This window comes from Plodia interpunctella, chromosome 8 (genome assembly GCF_027563975.2).
Source record: "Plodia interpunctella isolate USDA-ARS_2022_Savannah chromosome 8, ilPloInte3.2, whole genome shotgun sequence".
Taxonomy (NCBI): Eukaryota; Metazoa; Arthropoda; class Insecta; order Lepidoptera; family Pyralidae; genus Plodia; species Plodia interpunctella.
The window spans coordinates 4,496,737-4,517,857 of record NC_071301.1 but is presented as its reverse complement, the minus strand read 5'-3'; the positions used below and the strand labels follow the sequence as shown (position 1 = coordinate 4,517,857).

At 35.1% G+C, this 21,121-nt stretch overlaps 3 protein-coding genes across 4 annotated transcripts; 2 read left to right on the top strand and 1 right to left on the bottom strand.

The window, feature by feature from the left end:
• Nucleotides 1-3,768, top strand: LOC128671767 (uncharacterized). Its single transcript, XM_053748514.1, has 5 exons — nt 1-121; nt 452-677; nt 1,243-1,367; nt 2,512-2,658; nt 3,359-3,768. The coding sequence occupies exons 1-5, from the start codon at nt 67-69 to the stop codon at nt 3,496-3,498; spliced, it is 693 nt and encodes a 230-aa protein (XP_053604489.1). The 5' UTR covers nt 1-66; the 3' UTR covers nt 3,499-3,768.
• Nucleotides 3,769-4,489: 721 nt separating this feature from the next.
• On the bottom strand, nt 4,490-12,215 carry LOC128671763 (uncharacterized). Of its 2 annotated transcripts, none has more exons than XM_053748509.2 (9): nt 11,902-12,215; nt 11,322-11,485; nt 8,864-9,057; nt 8,464-8,655; nt 8,127-8,298; nt 7,604-7,775; nt 6,677-7,343; nt 6,006-6,121; nt 4,490-4,690 (listed from the first exon to the last, which is right to left on the bottom strand). In XM_053748509.2, exons 1-9 carry the CDS (start codon nt 12,130-12,132, stop codon nt 4,532-4,534), a joined length of 2,067 nt encoding a protein of 688 aa, XP_053604484.1. In that variant the 5' UTR covers nt 12,133-12,215; the 3' UTR covers nt 4,490-4,531. The 2 variants fall into 2 exon arrangements, with proteins under 2 accessions (XP_053604484.1, XP_053604485.1); XM_053748510.1 differs by having other exon boundaries at nt 4,490-4,659.
• A 789-nt stretch (nt 12,216-13,004) lies between these two features.
• On the top strand, nt 13,005-21,121 carry LOC128671764 (beta-secretase 1-like). The gene is made up of 9 exons (XM_053748511.2): nt 13,005-13,309; nt 13,790-13,909; nt 14,164-14,313; nt 14,585-14,759; nt 14,937-15,178; nt 15,701-15,790; nt 16,108-16,215; nt 16,903-17,037; nt 17,506-21,121. The coding sequence occupies exons 1-9, from the start codon at nt 13,181-13,183 to the stop codon at nt 17,815-17,817; spliced, it is 1,461 nt and encodes a 486-aa protein (XP_053604486.1). The 5' UTR covers nt 13,005-13,180; the 3' UTR covers nt 17,818-21,121.

Below are 21,121 nucleotides of genomic sequence, written 5' to 3'. Positions count from 1 at the left end.
ATAGGTATAAAAAAAGAAATATAAACAAGTTGATCAGTTACTGTTCGAATTTGGTTGGTGATCAATATGTACTTTCTAAAATTCACGACGGCTCTTCTTCTTGTTACCTGCGTTTTCGGACGTAAGTATTTTCTTATTATTTTTCCTATATGAATTACTAGCTACGCTCGGAATTTCGGGATAAAAAGTATCCCATTGTTATTCCAGTTTATATTCTACCCGTGTACAATCAATCCATCCAGTAAATTTTGCCTGAAAAGTAACAAACATATACATCGTCATAAAACTTCGCATTTATAACATTAGTAGGATAGGATTCGGAGAGATCTCGAAGAAATGTAGGAATATGTATGTTGGGTATTAACATCACATTGCAAAAAGCTATAAACTTTACGACTTTACTATTATATGTATAATAAATTTATGAACTTATTTCTATTATTGATTATAGGTCCGGTATATAAAGAATGTACAAAGACAGAAATAGAATGTCGGAAAGAAAGAATGAAGAAATTCTTCACCGAACTGAGTGGAGGCAGTACTGAATTTGGAGTAAAATCAATGGACCCTATGATCCTTGATGAAGTGGATGTACCCGAAGAAGCATTAAACCTTATATTCCTTTATAAAAATCTTAAAGTGACTGGATTAAAAGATGTAGTTATCGAAGACTTTTTGTAAGTATTTTGATTTTTTGTATTTTTAATTGCCATACATTCTTTTTGCCACACATTTACTCTGGGGGTCGTTGGCCTGACCGACATTCTAATTGATCAGCTCAATCTTATATTTTTATAGTCAATCGTATTTGATATATATTTTTACAACCATAATGTTTCCATAGAACCACACGACACACTGTGTGTTGTACCGTCCCACAATGACTGGTCTAAGGCCTTGGCCTTATTAGATGGGGTTGGCAAATTGATTAACATACTGAGTGACAGTAGTTTTTAGCTTGTGAGAAATTACTATTTAATATAAAATTTCACGTGAAAAAGTGCCTGTGAAGATGTAATATCTGAATAAATAATTTGATTTGATTTACTACACAATAAAATACTATTCTTTGCATATGGTTTCGTTATATTCATAGTATAATTAATAGTTAGATCTATATCCCGCGCAAACCTCTCAAAGGACCGGGCTATGTGCCAAAGGATAAATAATAATATATTTTTTGAAGCTGAATAAAATAACAAATATACGACGAGTATATGAAGAGTTTTCAATTATTTTCAGGAAGGAGAAGGACACAGACATAACCCATATGACTCTTAAATACAACTACATCGCTGACGGTTTACTGGATGTTAAATTCAATAAGAAGGATAAAGTCATCACTGGCTCCATCAACTACGAAGCTGGTACGTAATACCAATTTTTAAATAATAAATGCGGCCTATGACTATGCAAGGAAAATATAGGTCATAATCAGAGTCATCCTTACTCACAATAATAAAAAGGTGCGTCGCTGTTTTCTGTCTGTCGTATGAACGCGATAAACTCTTAAACTACCGGACTAATTTTTGTCTGGTTTTTAACTGCTGGAGAAAACTAACTACTAAAACTAACTAATATAAAAGTGTGAACTAATTAAACTACATAATTATCTATAGTGGTGTAATTTCTGAAGGTATAGTGTGTAATTTATTATGGTTTAAGTGTATTACTAATCATAATAAATTATTATGATTTTATTCGAGCGAAGTCGGGTCAGGCCGCATAGTTTGAAGTATGGAGAAGGACATAGGGTATATTGTCCCGGAAAAATAACTGTACCCTGCTTGGGAAATTAACGCAAACTACAAAGTAAAAGTACTAAAAGCTAGTTATCTATAAACAGTTTGAAGATAATATTTATTTTATTTTATTTATGTATTCTAACTTAAAACGATCAGAACTAATTATTTATGTGCATTAAAATATACATATAAATATACTGAATGTTGCCTATTGTATTTTTTTTCTTTATTGGCTTTTATATTTCATGCTATCTACTTTTAGTTGAGCATGTTACCATATTTTTGGGCAAATAAAGATGACTTGCACAGTCTAGTTTAACGTTGATTTTAACCGGCGGCACGCCGCTGATATTTAGACAAAATGGCGTACATTGTTCTTCTGCGTACGGTGCAACCCACCGTATTGTTTTCATAGCTATTTATATGACATTAGATGCTTAAAATATAAATGTAGGATTTATATGATTTGTTCGAGAAGAAAAAAATGTTATTTACTAGTAGCTACAGATTGCAGTTATATACGGATAGAGATAAAAATAAGCACCCGTTTACTTTAAGCTTCACAAAAACATTGATAGTGTTGTGACCCCTTATCAATAAGGTGTCAATCTCGTATAGGTACTTATAAATAACAACATGATAAGTTACTATTGTCATGGTTAGCTTCAGGGCATCACAGCCCCAAGTGCAAAATACATGCTTAGATGAAAGAGATAGTAAATAATAACCCATAATATCTATAATTTATTATATTCTGTTATTACAGGTATAACTGGCACTATATCATATCCTTACTCATCAAAATCTGAAAATGGCAAAGACGTGTCTGTGATTGGCCAAGAGACTCTGACGTGTGAAACTAATAATGTAAAATCTACACTTGGCGAAGATTTTAGGAAACAACTTGAGGCTGGTAAGTAGTAGAAATACTAAGTAAGATATAATCATAATTTTCCATTCTTTTAACAGACTCCATACGAGACGTTAACGTTAAAACTGTCAATTTTAACCTGCGCAGTAATACGCAAAGTATTCACCATTTTATCTAAACGACGCAGGTCGAAGTTTACGTCAAAATTACTTGGGGTCCTTTCTAAATCTATGGGTATGTATATATTCTATAAATGAGTATTAAATTTGTGTTGTCAATGATACATACCAATGCCGTGCAGTGATCTGAAAAATTAAGGAATGGCCCTCTATATGGAAGGCCATTCGACGTGGATTCGGCTAGATTTGGAGAAGAAAAAGTAGTACCCTGGGCTCTGTTGCTTTGTAGAAAAGAACGCAGATTTCCTGTCCTTAAAGCTATTATGAAGGCGGTCAAAGTGTTAATTTTTATCACAGCTGTCGAAGTCCACGAAAACTTTTGTTTTTTGTCTATTGCAATGTCAATGTTTAATGTTCACGCGCCATGTGTCTCGAGTTCGACAGTGTGTGGCTGGCATTGAGTTCATACGCTGTGGTGACCACTTACAATCAGGTGGCAGCATGCCTATGTGCCTGCTTGGTAATATTCTATCCAAAAAAAAAATATAGTCGTATTATTTTTTAAAATCGAATTAGTTATTGTCTTTTGCCTTATCGTTGATATTAGTTTTATTCATTTTCAGACCCGGATGCGCAAGCTGTTGAGGCGGAGTATAACAAGATCCATACAGAACACCAAGCTAAGGTAGCCTGCGAGATAGCTAAGGCTGCTTTCAAAGCTGTGGTGCAAAACCTCAGAAATATATTGAAGAGTGAACATTAACTGCCTTGTTAAAAAACTACAGTAACGAATTTTGACAAACAACATTTTTTTGCCATTGCAACACCATATAGAATTCCTATTTGATAAACTCAGAGTGTTGCCAGCCAACAGCGCCCTATTTTAGTGCTACCATTTATTGTACTGCGTTTTGTCAATGATAATATCAATACCTATGTATCATAAATATTATATGTAAACAAAAAAAGTTTATTTTATTTTAAAATCAGTACCTATGTATTAATATTTATTACAAAAATATACACTGTAAAATACTTCTGGCTTCATAGTTATATCCCTAAGAGTGTGATTCTATTTCAAGAAGCTAAGCGTACAAGAACCTTCGCTCGTGAAGCAAATGTAAATTGGACGTTTAAACAAATATTTTTGTTTACGCACAACTACCACCATAAAACACAAATTAAACCCGTACCAGTTTCGTGAACACACATTAATTCCCTTGCTACCTCGGTTATTCTGGAGTGGCTGAAGTTTTCGCTTTGATACATAAAATGTTTCAATTTAAAAGGAAAAAGTAGTTTGGAAACTCAAACATTAATCTTGGAACAAGGTAGGGTTACACACTGTGGAAACCTGTGGTGGAAACCAAACAAAGGCTCTAGTGCGATGACGTAATTAATACCGCCAACTTATGCTTTTGACTTTTTATTTTTGCTTCGGTTAATTTTAGTGACTGCTACAAAACTATTTTGTAATTATTTTATTTCTAGAATAATACAATCCATTACAAATGATTCAATTTGTATGGTATTCGTAAGTATATCTAATTTTATTCTGACGTTCCTACGAAAGCTTGTCTTGTTTGGGGTGTAAAACTAGATGGAGTTTCTTCTTCAGTACAAACAATTTTATACATATATATCTCTCTGATATTATTGTGTCGCTCTCTGGTGTTAATGTGCTAATTTTAAATTTGTATCTCACGGGACCACGGAACCACAAAATATGCTAAGAGAAGTAAATATCATCCATGTAATAGAATCAAAAATATATTCAAAAACAGTGATCAGTTAGCCTACGAGCCTTCATCTTGTTTGTTTATGATCGCCGCCGTCCGTGGCGCCACACACAGCTCCATCCTGAAGCTGCTCAGCTCAGCTTCGGTGGGCATCTGAGCTTGACTCGGTATCTTCCTCAACTTCCCTGCAACAATTCGACCTATCTTCAACAGAGCCTGGAAAAGATCGTATGTTGTCATTATACAGTGCTCTGGGCTTGAGTAAGTAAATAATGTTAAAGAAATTCCTGATATTTAAAATAATAAATCTACGTTGTTATTGAATCTTTCTCTCATCTCTGCATGTCTCCGGTTGCGTTCGGTGTTGTGAAGCCCGGGGTCAGCGTAAAAAGCGGCGTCGTCTCGATATCGTGACACGATATCTTTCTAACAGTCAAAAGTAGTAAAGTAAGTAGTATATATGAGGAGTACCTATATAGCTAAACCGTAAATACTTGCAGATCGATACATTTAAAATAGTCGGTAATTCAATATCAAAGTCTGTCGATTTTTGTAAATTCTACTATAAAAATGTGTACAGTACAATCCGAAACCAGTTAATTTAAACAGTTCTAGGTTCTGTGGCAGGTGTTCTCTTAATTCGTTTTTAAGCGGTTTTAAAGCCGCTATGTAATTAATAGCGGTTGAATTTCATATAAATTAACGCGTTAAGGATAAACAGTTTAATCACCGCCGTTCCATTTAATTGCGAGTATCATCAATGGTGAATCTTAATGGAGATTCGCTCGTTTATTTGACGATAAACCACACCCATTCATATAAGATTTTAGTTATATCTATGATCGCATTAAACGCATGACGCTCAGATGAGAGAGATCTGTGAATGTAATGTACAACACTTATTAAATGTTAGGTTGGGTCGAACATTTGCTTTGCACATAAATGTGAGGGTTGACAACCAGTATTTTCCCAATTACTTAATGTGAAAAAACAGGTAAAACACTGGGTTTATACCCACCTGTTTTGCACACCTTTGCCTGGCATCACGGCCTTTGGTTTATCACTAGCAACACAAAATGCAACTCATTGCAGTAATTGATTGATTATACAAGATTACAAAAGCTAATGTTCTCGGAATGAATTGAATAGGTTAACAACACAATGCTCCGACCGACATTGAAATTAAGTTAATAAAATTAGCAGTTAGTCCAGTAGGTTGTAGCGTCCTTTTTTCAACTACCTCCGAAGATTTAGAGTGAGGTTTAATTTTGCGTTAATTGGTTGGTTGATTTGCGTTCAAAGGTATATAAATGAATATTACATAGGTAGGTATGGTGATTTAGAACAAGTAGGTGAAGGAATGTATCGTGAAGAGGAAATCTGCACATTAATGGACTATTCCAATTCACTAATATCTAATGTAGCTGCTGCTAGATGGAAGTAGATTAAGTCACGATAGTAACCATTAAGTGACTTAAAAAATCCTTACACCAATCTTACTTTTGAAAAGAAAGAAAGGCTAAAAACTTACAGTTCTAGTTGGTATGGGTAGAGCAGGACGCACATATACTGGTGGGCATGCTAACAAAACACCTAAAGGTACGTACATTCTTAGAATCAAGAATGGCACCGCCGTAATTACCATATCTGAAAAAGATACGATATAAGTAGGTTGTACTTATCCATAACATATTATGGACCAGGTGATTAATTACAACATTATAGCTTATCTAATTTATCCCATTGCCTGGACATTATGAATACTGCCGTGTGGCTTTTGGGCAATCATTTGAGAAATTAGTTATAATGAGAATTAGCTTCGTTTATTTGTTTTTTCGGGGTTTGTATTTAATATGGAAATACGTACTTATTTTATGGTAATAAGGAAGAAATAATGTCACTGACAAAACTTCTGTCACGATAACTATGCTGCTTTAATTGTTTTGTTCCGCCTAAATTATATTAGCATTGCCCTCTAATTTTGGGCATTATTCAAGTTATACGGGCATTTTTGATAGCTTCCAATTAATCACTTGGTCCATAACATAAATAACGATGTTGGGATTAGCTGACTGTTTAATTAATTGGCAAATATAATCATCTACTTAAATTTAATGAAACTAATTAGAAGAATTGTCACTAAATATTGAAATCATAGCTCAATACTTTTATAAACATGGTACATGCAAAATTGTATATTACTTTCATAGATCCTTTTATGGTACCTCGCTGAAGAGCAAAAAAGTGGTTTAACTGTAGGAAAAAAGTCAGCTGTGAATTCCCAAATTTTTAAAATCGCTCCATCTCTTGGACCTTCGACAAAGAAAATTACTACATCACTCGTATCAAGGGCAAAGCCAGTCAATAAATCAGACGTATTTCCATTATCTAAAGTTTCCTTGTTGATTTCATTCACAGCATTATTTATTGCTACTATACTTTCTCTGTCACGAATAAGTGCATATAATCTTGAATAACTTGAAAAAAGCTTTCTCAGTCGACATCCTACTAATCCTATTGAAACTTCTAGTGTCATCTGTGCTTCCAGTATAATATAAGGTTGGACAATTAGATTAGGTTTTATAGGTAATCCTATAGCATTAATGTCATTTGTACAAATGGTTGGTCGATCTAAATGAGCAATGAAAGTTGGAGGAGGATAAAAAGGATACTCTCCTCTGATAAATTCATTCAGGCCTTTTGCTAAGCTACGACAATTGATTTTAGTTACGGCAATGAGAATGTCCGTGTCTTCATTTAAAATCTTAGTTGGTGGAGGTTTCTTTCCAAAATCACGATCGTTTTTTAAATAGCCAAAAAATATTGGCTTTTCAATAGCACTGTAAATTATTGGTCGTATACCACGTAGCTGAAAACAAAATACTTGAAGATTAATGGTTTTAAATCATCATCATCACAGCCAATATAAATGTAATTACACTGTTGGAGAGGCTTCTCCCACAAAGACCGATGACAGCAGTTCAAAACCAGCGGCTTTCTTGATAATATCATATATAATTTTAAATTAGTAATAACATATTGTTTATATACCTACAGGAGTAATTGGAAATAAAAGCTTTTTGAGACACTGTTGTAAAGAAGAAGATATATTTTTAATGAAGTACGTACCTCAATTCCAAAATTACCATCCAAAAATTTTGCAGTGACTTCCGAGGCATTACTTTGTAATGGTATAGCGTGATGATCTTTAATTTTAAAATCTTTTTTTAACTTTATTGGTTGCGGATTAGAGTCATGTACTTCGTCATTTATAATCCATCTTGTGTATAATTGAGTGATGCTAAACAAAATTATTAAGTCATCATTATTATTAACATTATCTTATGGACAAACTCTATACTATATAGGATTTAAGCATTTTTGTATTCGTTAACCACCGTATCAGCGAAGAAAGAACTTGTTCCATCTTCCAGTAATTTAATTACTTAATGATTGTGACTTCAAATCACATATTTGGTGGATTTGCATTGACAAAATTACATGTCCAAGAATATTGCAGTTTATTATTACCCGATTATGGAAGTTGTATACGTAGTTATATATTTTATTTTCGGAGGTCTTACAGCAAAATTCTAATATAGTAAGTGTACATTTTTTTTTTATAATATAATAATATAATTTTAGAACTAACTTGAGTTTTTGCAAATGTTCAATGGGTACGTCGAACAAATTTTCAACATTCACAAAAAGTATTGGTTGATCGTCCTGAGCTGGTAAATTGAAACTGCTGATAAGGGCCACGATCTCTCCAAGATCAGCAGGTCGATCACCAACTGTACCAAATTTTATTATTCTACCTACTCCTGAAACAAATGATGTAAGACCAGGTCATTAATTCGAATCTTAAACAACATTGTCTTTTAAAACATATTTATTGGCGTAAAAAGTATTTTTATATGTATAAATGAATTTTTAACTGCGTTATTTCAATAGGTGTGTATAGTAATCATTTATAACATTTAATTTACCTGACAATATCTCATCCCCTTCAAGTTTAATTTCAAATTTTACTTTTTGAGCAACTGGGGCTTTCTTGTCTTTATCTTTTTTATCTTTTGACTTTGTCACTTCCATTTCTTCTGTAATAACTTCATCGTGAACAGGTGCATTCAATATAATATCTTGAATAGTGTCTATTACTGCATCCTGGTGTCTTACATCTAAAAAAGTAGATAAGTTCTTATAAATTTTAATATTTATTTCAAAATTTATCAATAAAAGGCATTATTTTCATTAAAAGTAGGTATATATATTAGAAACACACACACGAGAGGCTTAAGAAGCTCCTTCATTCGCGATTTTATACGCGAGTGAATATCGCGTATAAAATTTCATTATGGATACATTTCTACATAAACTATGTAATACCTTGTACAGTGTGTGGAATATTATAAAATCCATCTTCCATGGTAGCTGGTATGAAACTTCTTATCATCTCCAAAATAATATTGTACATGAAAGTCTGTATAGGCTCGTCTAACTCGGAAACCGGAGCGAAGTAGCGTCTTTGGCCAAATTGCAAATTAGGCAGAAATACTTCTGTTACTTTATCATTTTTTGCACTGTAAACACATGCAATTTTATGTATTAGGTTACCTATCACCACGACTATATCTTACGAGGCAAACAGAGACAAAATATGCTAACTCAAAAGGCAACGTTTAGCTGGACTTATTGGCAGAATTGAGACTCTACACTGATAGGCAATAATAGCGTTCCTAAAAAGGGTTGACGTATGGCAGGTGATAGGTTCCCCCCGACGGGTTCCCATCTAGTCGCGATGGTTGGGCTTAGTTACCGGGGGGGCTGGTCTGACACAACCAGCCATCCCGGTGAACCAAGAGGAACCCAAGGCCCTAGAGACTTTGGTGGGTGCTCTGGGCCTGGTGGACGGTCCCCTCGGTAGTACTGCCATTGGCTGGTGACCCGCCACCAGCCTTTGGATGTGGAAACCAGAGGGGACCAGAGGTGGGGTCGCGGGGATTTGTCCTCAGCGACCACAGCGCGGCCGTGGCGCTGAATTCGGTGGGGCCGCAGGGGAAAGGGAGCATCGGTATGTCTCTCGACGATCCCCCTGTCCTCTGCGGCCGAAGGGTGGCTGCCTCTGTATCGGGTGCAATGTGTGGGTGTCACCTGCCTATCACCTCTTGAGCCCGTACAGAGGCAGACTTGGGTGCCCTGTGGCACCCAAGATTTTGTGTGTGTCCTATGTGTGTTGTGACCGCTCTTGTGACCGCTCCCCCCGTCAGCTTTCTGATTAGTGCACGGAGCGGGCTTGATGGTCCGCGCCACGCTCGCGTGGCGTAAGGGGCGGGTGGTTAGCACTTGTGCTTACTGCCCGCCCAGGTCGGGGCCGAAAGGCCGGCCGGGGGGGCGTCGCGGTGAAATGCCTAGCGACCCCGTGACGTCCTCCATAACGGCAGCGTGTGGAAACGCCCCAGGGGTTTATTGGATAGGCTGGGCCGACTAGCGGCCCAAAAGTCCCACATTCAGTGCGTAACAAGCGTTCCCCTGTGTAAACAAAAAAAAATGGCAGGTGATAGGTTACAACCAAATCATCTAAAATCGTTTATTTTTTACGCTGCCCCGGGCTTCGCCATGTCTTAGCCCCGACCGACCCCGTACGACCGAGAATATAAAATATATAGAAAGTATTAAAGATTAAATGATTACAACTACAGCTAGGTTTTTTGAAATAAGCAAACCGCATTCTATATTATACCTAGCTACATCGATGCCAAGGGGCCGATTCTCACACAATCGTAGTTCACTTATCAGTTTTCTACATTTTTTTCTGAAGGTCGAGCACTGTTTCTGCTTACAATAAGAACTATAAAAATTTAAGAAATCCCCGACTCCGAAGTTGCTCCGAAGAAAAGACCTGACAGTTTCCAAATGGCTGAATGCATATTTTCCAACCATGCATTCATGTACAATACATACAGATACGTTAAACTTATATATACTTGCTTAAAAAATGACGGTCAAAAAGTTCGAGCGAGCGCATCGATCGACCGAACTATTTCGTTTGTAAATTTTTTCGATGATTTGACATTGAAAAAAATTGGGAGAAAATTCGATGGCATAAGTAGGTACTTATCGAGCCCTTGGCCAAAGAAAGGCATACATAGCAGTAGATATTTGCATTAAAGACATAGACATCGCAGAGGGGAGATAAGACCCTACGCGGCTCCCTTTGTCGAAAATTTCAACACTGTTTACGAAACTAAATAGTTGTATTCTGGAGAATTATTCAATTGTAGACTGTTGAATGAAGTTTGCATATGTTTGCATGATAATGATAGACTGTTTTGTTCGAAAAGCCCACTTTGTAACAATATTCTCATTGCTGAAATCCTACAGTTAGGTAGGTACCTACCTACTTACACATAATTTTCCGATAATAATATAACCTTTAGAATCTTTTACATATTTTATAACATGTGTTAACAATTTGTACAATTCAAAAATAATCTGGTGCAAAGAAAACAAAAGACAACGAGCTGACGTAACCAAATGAGATAGAACATTTTGCATTCAATTTCCAGGTCCGCCTATCTCATACAATACGGAAAGACAGGCGTAGTACCTAAATCCGGACACTGAGGAACGAAATACCTATTAGCACTCTATCCCGTTTCTTCACATATATTTCTAAACGTGTTGCTCTTTCTTGTATGAATAAGCGAAATAAAATATGTGACGTCGTCCTTTTTTTCTCAATTATTAATGTAGAGTAAGAGATGTAATGAAAATAAATTAATACAGACGTAGGTAAAGAAAGCGAAACTTTAACAAAGTAAGAAATAACAAAAATGGTCGTTACTTTGCTCCTAGACTTGCAAGTCCGAGTATAGGATTGATGGTCGCCGTAAAGGTCTGAAGCTCCGCCACTCTCACAGGAAATGAGTGTTTTATAGAGAATGCCAGCCATCTTCTTTGTAGATACTGCCACGTCCTCACCCATGTGTACTCATTGACAAACCAGATCTGAAGAAAAACATACTTATATTTTTGTACAGCCCCAAGGGAGACCATAGATAAGAATATGAGGGAGACCGAGGAAACGATATGCGAGTCAATAGAAAGAGAAGGTAGGCGTTGTGGTGTTGTGTCGTTTCGACATCCTTATAATAAAACTGACGATAAAGTGCTGTCGTCTAGGTTGATATTATATGTGTGACAAGTAAGAATGCCGAAGACCTCACGAAGTGGAGGAGAAAAAGCAGACCCTGACCTCCGGTGACCCGGACCTACCTACTAATGGCGACAGAAGTAATCGGGAACACACTCAGACGAGAGAGAGATAGGATTCTATTGGTTAGGTACATATGTATGTAATCATTGTATGTTACGATATCATAAATTATCTTACTGAACGCCACGCACAGTGAGTGGTCACGCACCTTAGACACATGAGGCCATACAAGAATGTCCACGTCAAAGTTCTGTCCCGGGTACAACTGGTACTGTAACTTTATGCCCTGAAAACAAGATCCTAAGTCCAACCAGCCTTCATTGCAATCGTGCCACACTTCAATTCCAAGGATTTCTATGGCAAAAGTGAGAGTGAATGAACTTTTACAATATTGACTTAAATCACCCGTTGGACCTTTTTGCTCTTTTTTTGTACTCATAACAAGGTAATTTTATTTGTTATAATATAAGTACAATAACGTAGGTACCTAATTAGGTACAATACAAAATACAGGGACGTGTATTGTATGTAGTTTCTACAGTAACTAGGTACATCTGACATGCATCTGACTGATTAGTATAGGTACTTACTTACCAAAGAGAATAATTTATTAATGTGTCGAAGCTCATTCAAAGAGGTTGAACACGGATAGGTAGGTACTTACTAAAATAATACAAGATAGGGCAAAAAAATATTACGCAAAGCTCAGCGCAGATGGCGCTACTGGTACAACTAAGGTACACAAACATTGTCAAAATGGAGGCAAAAAAGCACCAATTTTCTATATTGTTGCAAATTTACGACCAAAAATATGGTGCGAGTTTAAAGGAAAAAGGAAGAATTTCGTGGATTATCCTGAAAATAATAACACTATTTTAGGTTATGTTCTGCATTATTTGGTCAACTGTGGTTATAAACTGATATAAATTTGATTTTCACTGAAGATCTTACTTGTATGAAGTCCATATTTTATTAAAGTCTTCACATGTGATGTGTTCCGTTTTACTAGCATGAAATTATTACAGCGTGAGTCGTAATCCCATAGTTTTCGAAGTTTTTTTATCTTATGGAAAACGATTTTTCCCAATATATCGGCACCCGAATATGGCTACATAATGAAAGGATTCATAAAGTACTCTAAAATAAACGTTTTAATCGACATAGCAAGAGGTAGCAAAGCTTTTGTGTACCTAACATACAGTGTTGTACTGTGGCGGGATAAATGTGCAGTAATACTCCCTATTTCATGGTTATAGTCAGCCATATGTCATTGTCAGTATCAACTTGACATTGTCAAGTCAAAGTCAACTGTCTGATTGGTTGGTTTGGGTTTGTTGGTTATGCTTCTGGGGTACAGAATTGAAAATTGTTTTTCTTTCTTTATTTACAAAAGCAGTGGACGCTACTGCTTTCTTTTTCCTTCATTTTTATTAACAATTCCATGGTATTAACAGAATTTGCTACATATACATAATGCTAAAGGAATCATGACAAAAATGTTCCTTGTGTTATGTCTCTTAATGTTTGTATTTGCCGTCGGTGAAGGCTACAATTTGTTTGGTGAAGCTGGTCAAGCTTACTCTATAGAAATTAATTTGGGTCTTCCAAAACAAAAGGTAAATATCTAGGTACCCACCGTGTGTGGTAATGATAATTAGTGATAATCAAGTACATATAATAGAAGTACTTAATCGCTTTTCTCAATCAATCTCCAGCAAAAACTGTTGAACAAACTACATAGAACAGGATTTAAGTACCTATGTATATAATTACAAACACACAATAAAATTAAATGTTAATAAACTCAAGTACTATTTCCATGATTATTTACAAAGTGCAAAGAGTTTAAAGTCAGGCTAGTAGACATTTTTTTGTTTTAGATGTCTATATTAATAGAAACATCAGTGAAAAAATTACTGCAATAATGATATATAGAATAGATATATTCTATTATAAAATATATACTATATCTATAAAATCTTCAATTTACTATATTGTAGTCAGCATAATCTATGTGCAGGAGTTTATCTGAAATATGATGCCAAACATCATGGATTCAGAAGTTACAACTTTACTCATTTATTGTGATGTTTCAGCTTAATGTCATTGTGGATACTGGCAGCACGACACTTGCTATAGCTTCCTATCCTCGTCGGGAGCATGACAGATATTATGAAACAAACAAATCTACTACTTTGGAGGATAGCGGAATGCAGGTACTATAATTATATAAATTTGTTCCTAAAAATGATGATTATTCATATCATGTGACTACTTTGAGCCTGAGAAGTTAAATAAATACTTAAAGTTTATTTTCAATTGTTTAAAAGGTACATATACATTTTAGTTGGGTATTTTTAATTACCCATTTCATTGTCCCATTGCTGGGCAAATATCTCCCCATCTCCTTCGGGGCAAAATTCAAAATGATCTTCCAAAGCTTTTTTATAATTACTTGTTGCTTTTTCAGATTCAAGCTAAATACTCACAGGGCAATTGGGTAGGGCGAATGGTGTCTGACCAGGTGGAGATACCATCTTTGAACATTTCACAAGTGAGAGCCAACATGGCTATTATAACCAAAAGTCATAAATTTTTTGTAAATGGATCAGGCTGGGAGGTATGTTATTAATCATAATGAATGTAAAAAATTAAATTTCGCCAAGTAGACAAAAGTTATAATTTGAGAATTTAGTTTGTCCCACAATGACTCTTTCTCAACTGACTGTTAACCGGTTTCTTCCCAGCTATTGAGAGTCGTGCCAAGAGATCAAATCAGAATTTTTTGAACTGTTCCTCCTGCCAGGGCCAGGTGGAAATAGCATAGCAAGTTATTTGTTCCCTTCGTAACTTGTCCAAGTTGGTTTAATTATATCAACTATACATTTCAGGGACTCTTGGGTTTAGCCTACTTGCCAGTAGGTGCGTGGGGCGAACATGTGATTGTGGAGTCGTGGCTGGATTCCGTTGATGCTAAGCTGCAAACTTCTGCATCATTTGAATTGAAATTATGTGGACCCCGAAGTGTAAACAATGCAACACATTATGGTAATTTTAGAGTTATGGGTAAGTTCTCTCTCTCTTTTTTTAAAATAATTGTTGTCATCATTCATTGAATGCAACAAGATCTTTATGACAATTAAAGCTTGTGGAAAATATGAATATTTGTAAAAGAACTTTTTTTTATTCTACTTTGTATTTGACAACATTAATGGCATTTAAAATTATGAATTAATTAATCAGTTTCAGAAACAGATGAAGACTTGGACATAAAATACCGAACACCAGTACTTCACAAACGTTGGTACGAAGTTGGAGTCCTATCTGTAAGGGTGTTGGCAAATGAAACTGAAAAAGTAATCATGGATGACAAGACCTACGCACAAGGCTTTAATGTAGACATGTGCAGAAAGCTCAATCATCAGAAAAGTATTGTGGATAGTGGCACTACAAATATAAGATTGCCTGATGCTTTGTTTAGACAGGTGAAATAATCTGTTTAGTATTGTAATTTAAGGAAATAGTATAGTAGAGCCTAGTAGCGCCCTCATTTGTACTAAATTATGGTAGAAGTACTCATGCCAGTAGATCGCTACTTGCCCATTTTACTTGAATGTGTATTTCTGCCATTAAGTTTGAAAAGAAGGATGACTAAACTAAAATTTTGCATTTCAGCGTTTAGTATGTTTATAATATTGTAAGCTATCAGGATTTGTTTGTAGAATATACTATAGGGTTATCTACTACACTGTTTTTTGTTATTTTAATTTAATAATTCCAACAACGATGATGATGTCGAAAAAAAATATAGGTGAAGAAAACCTATTCCATAAAATTGGAGGAAAAAGGTCTCCCCAACACCTTTCAAGCCCTTCTAACCTATGCTGAAAATGGAGTTAGAGTTTGGAAGGAGCAGTCCCTGCAGTGGGACCGAATAACTTGAAAAAGCGGTGAAGGAAAATTTAATTTCATTTAGTGATTTAATAGTCCCTTTTTGGTATTTCCAGGTGGTAAACCAGCTCAAGAAAGTTGTACAAGAATCGAATACACAATATCCGTCCAATATCATACTTGATAATTTTTGGGACCATGCAGAGGTTAGTTTTGTAATAATATAGTAGACCTAGAGGTTGGGTAGGGGCGAAGAAGACAGATAATAGAATGGGATTATATATTATAAAACAAAGTCCACTGCCGCGTCTCTCTGTCTGCTCGCGATAAACTCAGAAACTGATGCATGGATTTTCATGCGGTTTTTAAATAAAATTGAAAATGAAATTCCTATGAGCGCGTTAGAAGATATTAAAGAACAGTAATTATGAGGGGTCTTTAAGGGACTGATAGAAGCCAAAACATTCTTTTTTGAAAATTTTGTCTTTCTGTACATAAGATCCTAATTATTTTGTGTTTGTAGGCGGCGTGCTGGCCGGAGCCGCAGCAGTGGTCGCTGCCGCGGCTGGCGATAGACCTCCTCAGCGCCGACTCCGACCGACAGTACTTTACGCTCGAAATACCGCCACAGGTATTCCCAAGTTTACAATTTCATTTGTTTAGAATTCACAGCGTCGTATTACATGATATTAAAATCAAGACAATGCACAGAGTCTTGCATTGTCAAATGCCTTTAGAGCGGTCCCTGAAACTACCTAAGTTTTTTCACCAATTAGTCTCCAAATAAACTCGTCATAATGATTTCCGATGAGGTTATAATGCTATGCTGCGCCCACATCTACACACAAATGTACGAGACAGAGATAATGCATAGTTAAACCTATCGTCAATGAAGTAACCGGTGATTTTATTTTACTTTGTATTATGCATTGCTAGTAGATTGTGAAACGTAATTGCTAATTTACTTGGCAGTTATGTTCTAAGTAATTTATTTACGACCTTCTTATCACTAGTTGTAGTTATCAAACATGCCATTATTTTAGCAAAGATATTTTGTTCTATCCTGTTGTTCTGTTCCGCTGATGGGCAAAGGCCTCGTCCTATCTTCCAAAGAGAAAACGTTTTTATTATTAATGTTAACAAAATAAATGTTATTATTTTTAAACTTTCGCGTTGCTTAATTAGATATAATTAAACCTTTTACAACAATAACATACCTTTTTTATTTCCCAGACGTTTCCGACCTAGTTACATAGGTCCGTGGTCACTAGTGGGCGTTGAATACCTGTAGTTTAATATATAAAATAAATGTTTTCAGAATTACATCCGAGTGGCCAGTGCGCACAACAGCAGCGGGGAGAGTGGAACAGTATCGGAGTTCTGTTACAAGCTGGGGCTGGAGGCGGGCGGCGGGGAGACTGTGCTCGGGTACACCGCCATGGAAGGACTCACGGTTTGTTACTTTTTCTCATCATCATCATCATCAGCCCTTCGACCGTGCCCACTGCTGAGGCAAAGGCCTTTATTGTGAATGAATAAAGAGTGTTGGCCATGACCCACTACGCGCGCCCATTGCTAATTGGCGAGTTGTAACGATTGCAAATACTACCGGGATCAACGGCTTAACGTGGCCTCCGAAGCACTTTTTCTAATTCACATTCCTTATAATCTTATAAATGTATCGTACCTACCGCCGATTTCTAAAGCGCAAGTGAAGAAGCGGCTCAACAGATTGGAAGCGAAGGCCTGGAGCGCACACGAAACAGTTTATCAGACTCCAGACTATCTACCGCCATCTAGCGTCATCTAGTCGCATATATATTAGTGAACTAAATATTCAACAATGTTTTCCTTCTTTGAAAGCATTTGAAATAGTATTTCACCAATGATATTTTATTGATAAATTGTATTGACTTTTCAGCTACTATTCAACAGATCAGCCGGCTGGATCGGATTCAAAACGTCAGACTGTGGCCCAGATGCCAGAATCACCGGCCCACACAACGTCACCCACTCCATCACCTCATCATGTCAACTTATCACACCAATAACCGACATGGCAATATCCATAAAAGCTGCCCAATGGGCCCTCTGTGTCATATCAATTGTGGCTGCAACTGTATTGATATATTTGCTAGCGCCGTGCGTTAAAATGTTACTAGTCAAACCTTTACCTAGATCTACGCAAATTTCTATGTCTCAAACGGCGTTGGTCGAACAAGATATATCTTAAAACGTGACATAAAATAACTCACAAATGAGACTCGTGATTGATGAATAAAATAAAAAAAAAACGATGAAATTAAAACGCAATTGCGATTTTACAGTTTCGGCGGTTCGCGATTTGACAGCTCCTCGGCAGCTTCCAATCGAAAGCTGAGACCGAAATTTGTTGTGATTGGCTCCAGCATAAATATTTGTACGCTAATTTTTTTACCACTTGTGGCCCAGAACAAATTATATTATGCGGGAACCTGCATATTTACTTGTGTGTAATGTGGTCGTTAGATGGTGGTCATCATGTCAGATGCCTTTATCTTCAAAAATGTGACATTAGTTTAGCTATTGTCAGTAGCAAAAAAGTCAAAATTATAATAAAACATGCCAAAAGTTTAATGATAACTAATTTAAAAGAGCACTTCAAAGACTAGAAAGAGCATTTAATATCATTTAGGTTGAAATTTCATTGTGAAACTAGTAACATGAAATGGTTAATACAATATTATTTAATTAACAAATTTCGTCAAAACTTTCAAGTGTAAATATTAAGTTTTATACATTTTATAACTTAAATTTTACACGTGAAATTTCATTATAGATAATTGCAATGAAGTTAATAGTCACGAAACTACTTTTATGCCACTAGAATCGTAATGGAAATTAAGCTTTAGATGCAGTACAGAATATAGATTTATCGAGTTAACAGAGAACGGCGTACAAATCGTGGAAGCAAGGGTATTCTATTTTTCGTAATTTCTTGCACCATATTCTAATATTTGCATTAGGGTAATTTAGAGTTTGGATTGATGAATTGTTTCTTATAATATCTGCATTCGAATTTCCTTATCATAAATAGTTAATATCATAAAACAATTACATATACGTGTAATACTACATAACAGTGTAAATAAAACCGAATTTAAATCTCTGTTAGAAAATGGCACAAACAAGAAAATGCTTCCTTCACTTCGATAAAAAAATTAAATAATTTCATTCTTTGTTTTTAAACAAAGGTTATATATATTTAGATTTTTTATGTATAAAACTAACCAACATCATACTACCATCACTAATCATCATCATTAAATTGATGGTATATGTAATTTTGATAAACAGTATTATTTTTTTTAACCAGTATTAGTTCAAAGGTAAAATTTCAAACTTTAAACTCGTATATCTATACTTCTATCGTTGAATCTATTGAATTGAATTTCAATTACGCTGGTTTTTTAACTTTTTTCACCTTGTGTATTATTCTTAAGTATAATTATTTTTAATTGCTGCATTTACGAGCGTTATGTCGTTGTCGGCGTAAAAATAGTCATTATCTGTCTCGTTTCTATAATTTATTATAGTTAAGATATAACTACTATGTATTTATCCTTAATTTTATCGTATCTACCTACGACAATCTACGAGTCACTAAGGCACGTGGTGTAAATTACATCCCTATTAATTTATCTCTGTCGAACTTACAGAAGTTGGATTAATAAGACCATAGAAGTGTAAAAGTAGCTTTGTTTTTGTAACTGAACGGGAGTATAGAGCCCTACAAATTCAATCCTTTCAAATTTTCAATTACTTTATGTGCTTCGCTATCAATTGTTTAATTATTATATAGCTTCTTAGATTAATAACTGCTCGTCAGAGCGACAGATATTTCCATATAAAAACAACAGATGGCACTTCTATTTATTTATTATTCCAAATTATACAGACTAGGTACTTTCGTTGTCATAAAAAAATATATCTTATTATATGTAATGTGTTTATAAATACACACTACATTTATACAACACTTGGATAAATACGGAGTGTATTTTGGATATAACGTATTATTAGTAAAGTACTTACAACTGTAAGTGCAGTTCTCATTTCGGTGTTTTACACATATATTTGAATATAGTTTAATATTAATTTGTGGTTTTACAGGTTTCTAAAATCATGACAGCTGTGTGTTTTGTTGTGCACCTATAAAATATATTTTATTGCAAAATATGTGTAAATTGAATACATAAAGAAATACACTTAGAATCAGCATATGTCGATCTTAGATTGATGTGCAAATATAGTTCAGTCGATGTACTATAAGTAATCCAAATAGGATTTTATAGAATATTAAAAATGTTATTAATATACATTTACCATGCTCATGCATGGCCTAAAAACATGTGGGTAGTAGAGGCTGCAACGTCAAAGTTAAGTCAAATGAACACAAAGACATCTCATAAAGCTCAAATTGTATAAGTGATGTGCAGAAAATGTCACGTTATGAAGAAAAATACATTGAGATGTTTTATTAAAGGGTTGTGCTGTGACTAAGGATTTGCGAACTTTCTCCTTTTACCTTTTTCTGATTTTAGTTTTAAAACCCGACTTTTTTTAGTTCGTAGATTAGATTTAAATTAAAAATATATAAAAAGCGCAACATTTCTGTTGGGATAAATTCTTGGAAATATCACCATTTTTTAACGTAGTTTTCATAAAAACGTGTCAAGTGTCACCGATTTAATTACCGCAATTAAATTACGACTCAATGTTAGCCATTTTAAAAAATAAAAAGTATGTAATGGTTGCCAGCATTATTGATTGACCGAGAGTCATTATTTATGTCAAAGTCAATGTATTTATTCATTTTTGCATTTTTTCATGTCCTTAACATACAGGTTTTGGTTGTTATTGGACAGCACCATATTCTTCACAGGAAGGTTAACTAGACAGCTTCACTCTATATATTTATATCTCATCCATATACATGTGATATAATATTAGAAATGTGAAAGTGCGTTTGTTTGTCCTTTTCTCACGCCAAAAAGTGCATTGGATTTAGATTAATTCAGGTGTGGAAAAATTTGTAGCCTGATATGCTACTTTTCGACGCGAACTGATCCGCGGGTAATATATTAAACAAAACTTTTTTTTCTTTCAGAGTTTATATTACAGTTTGTCAAGAAAGCAAAGAAAAGGTACTTTAGACGAACAATTTTTCTGGTATTGCAATACCAAATAGTATGGTCAAGATTGGTTGATGAACATGCAGTGTTGCCAGCCAACAGACGACCTCATTTATTTTCATCACTTTCTTGACACACTAGATATTGTTTCTATTATTTAGTAGGCAACTGCTATTGTTTTTTTTTTTATTTCGAGTAGTAACCGGGGTCTCGCCGTAGTAATGCTGGTGACTATATAAATAATTTCTGGGTTTTGATCTTTGTACATAGGAAATTTAATGTCGTGTGAAACACAATGACCAATCGAATGTGAAGTCTTATGGAAATCTATATTTACAATAAAATATTGTACTTACTTGAAAA

Bases quoted from the DNA above. Each gene is read 5' to 3' on its own strand.
- LOC128671767 (XM_053748514.1), top strand. From the start codon at position 67: ATGTACTTTCTAAAATTCACGACGGCTCTTCTTCTTGTTACCTGCGTT. The intron at 122-451 runs GTAAGTATTTTC...TATTGATTATAG, and splicing joins TGTTACCTGCGTTTTCGGAC to GTCCGGTATATAAAGAATGT. The intron at 1,368-2,511 runs GTACGTAATACC...CTGTTATTACAG, and splicing joins CTCCATCAACTACGAAGCTG to GTATAACTGGCACTATATCA.
- LOC128671763 (XM_053748509.2), bottom strand. From the start codon at position 12,132: ATGAGTACAAAAAAAGAGCAAAAAGGTCCAACGGGTGATTTAAGTCAA. The intron at 9,058-11,321 runs GTAACGACCATT...ATGTGTTTACAG, and splicing joins CTTGCAAGTCTAGGAGCAAA to TGCAAAAAATGATAAAGTAA. The intron at 8,299-8,463 runs GTAAATTAAATG...CATTTGTTTCAG, and splicing joins AGGGGATGAGATATTGTCAG to GAGTAGGTAGAATAATAAAA.
- LOC128671764 (XM_053748511.2), top strand. From the start codon at position 13,181: ATGACAAAAATGTTCCTTGTGTTATGTCTCTTAATGTTTGTATTTGCC. The intron at 14,760-14,936 runs GTAAGTTCTCTC...TTAATTAATCAG, and splicing joins TGGTAATTTTAGAGTTATGG to TTTCAGAAACAGATGAAGAC. The intron at 15,791-16,107 runs GTTAGTTTTGTA...TTGTGTTTGTAG, and splicing joins ATTTTTGGGACCATGCAGAG to GCGGCGTGCTGGCCGGAGCC.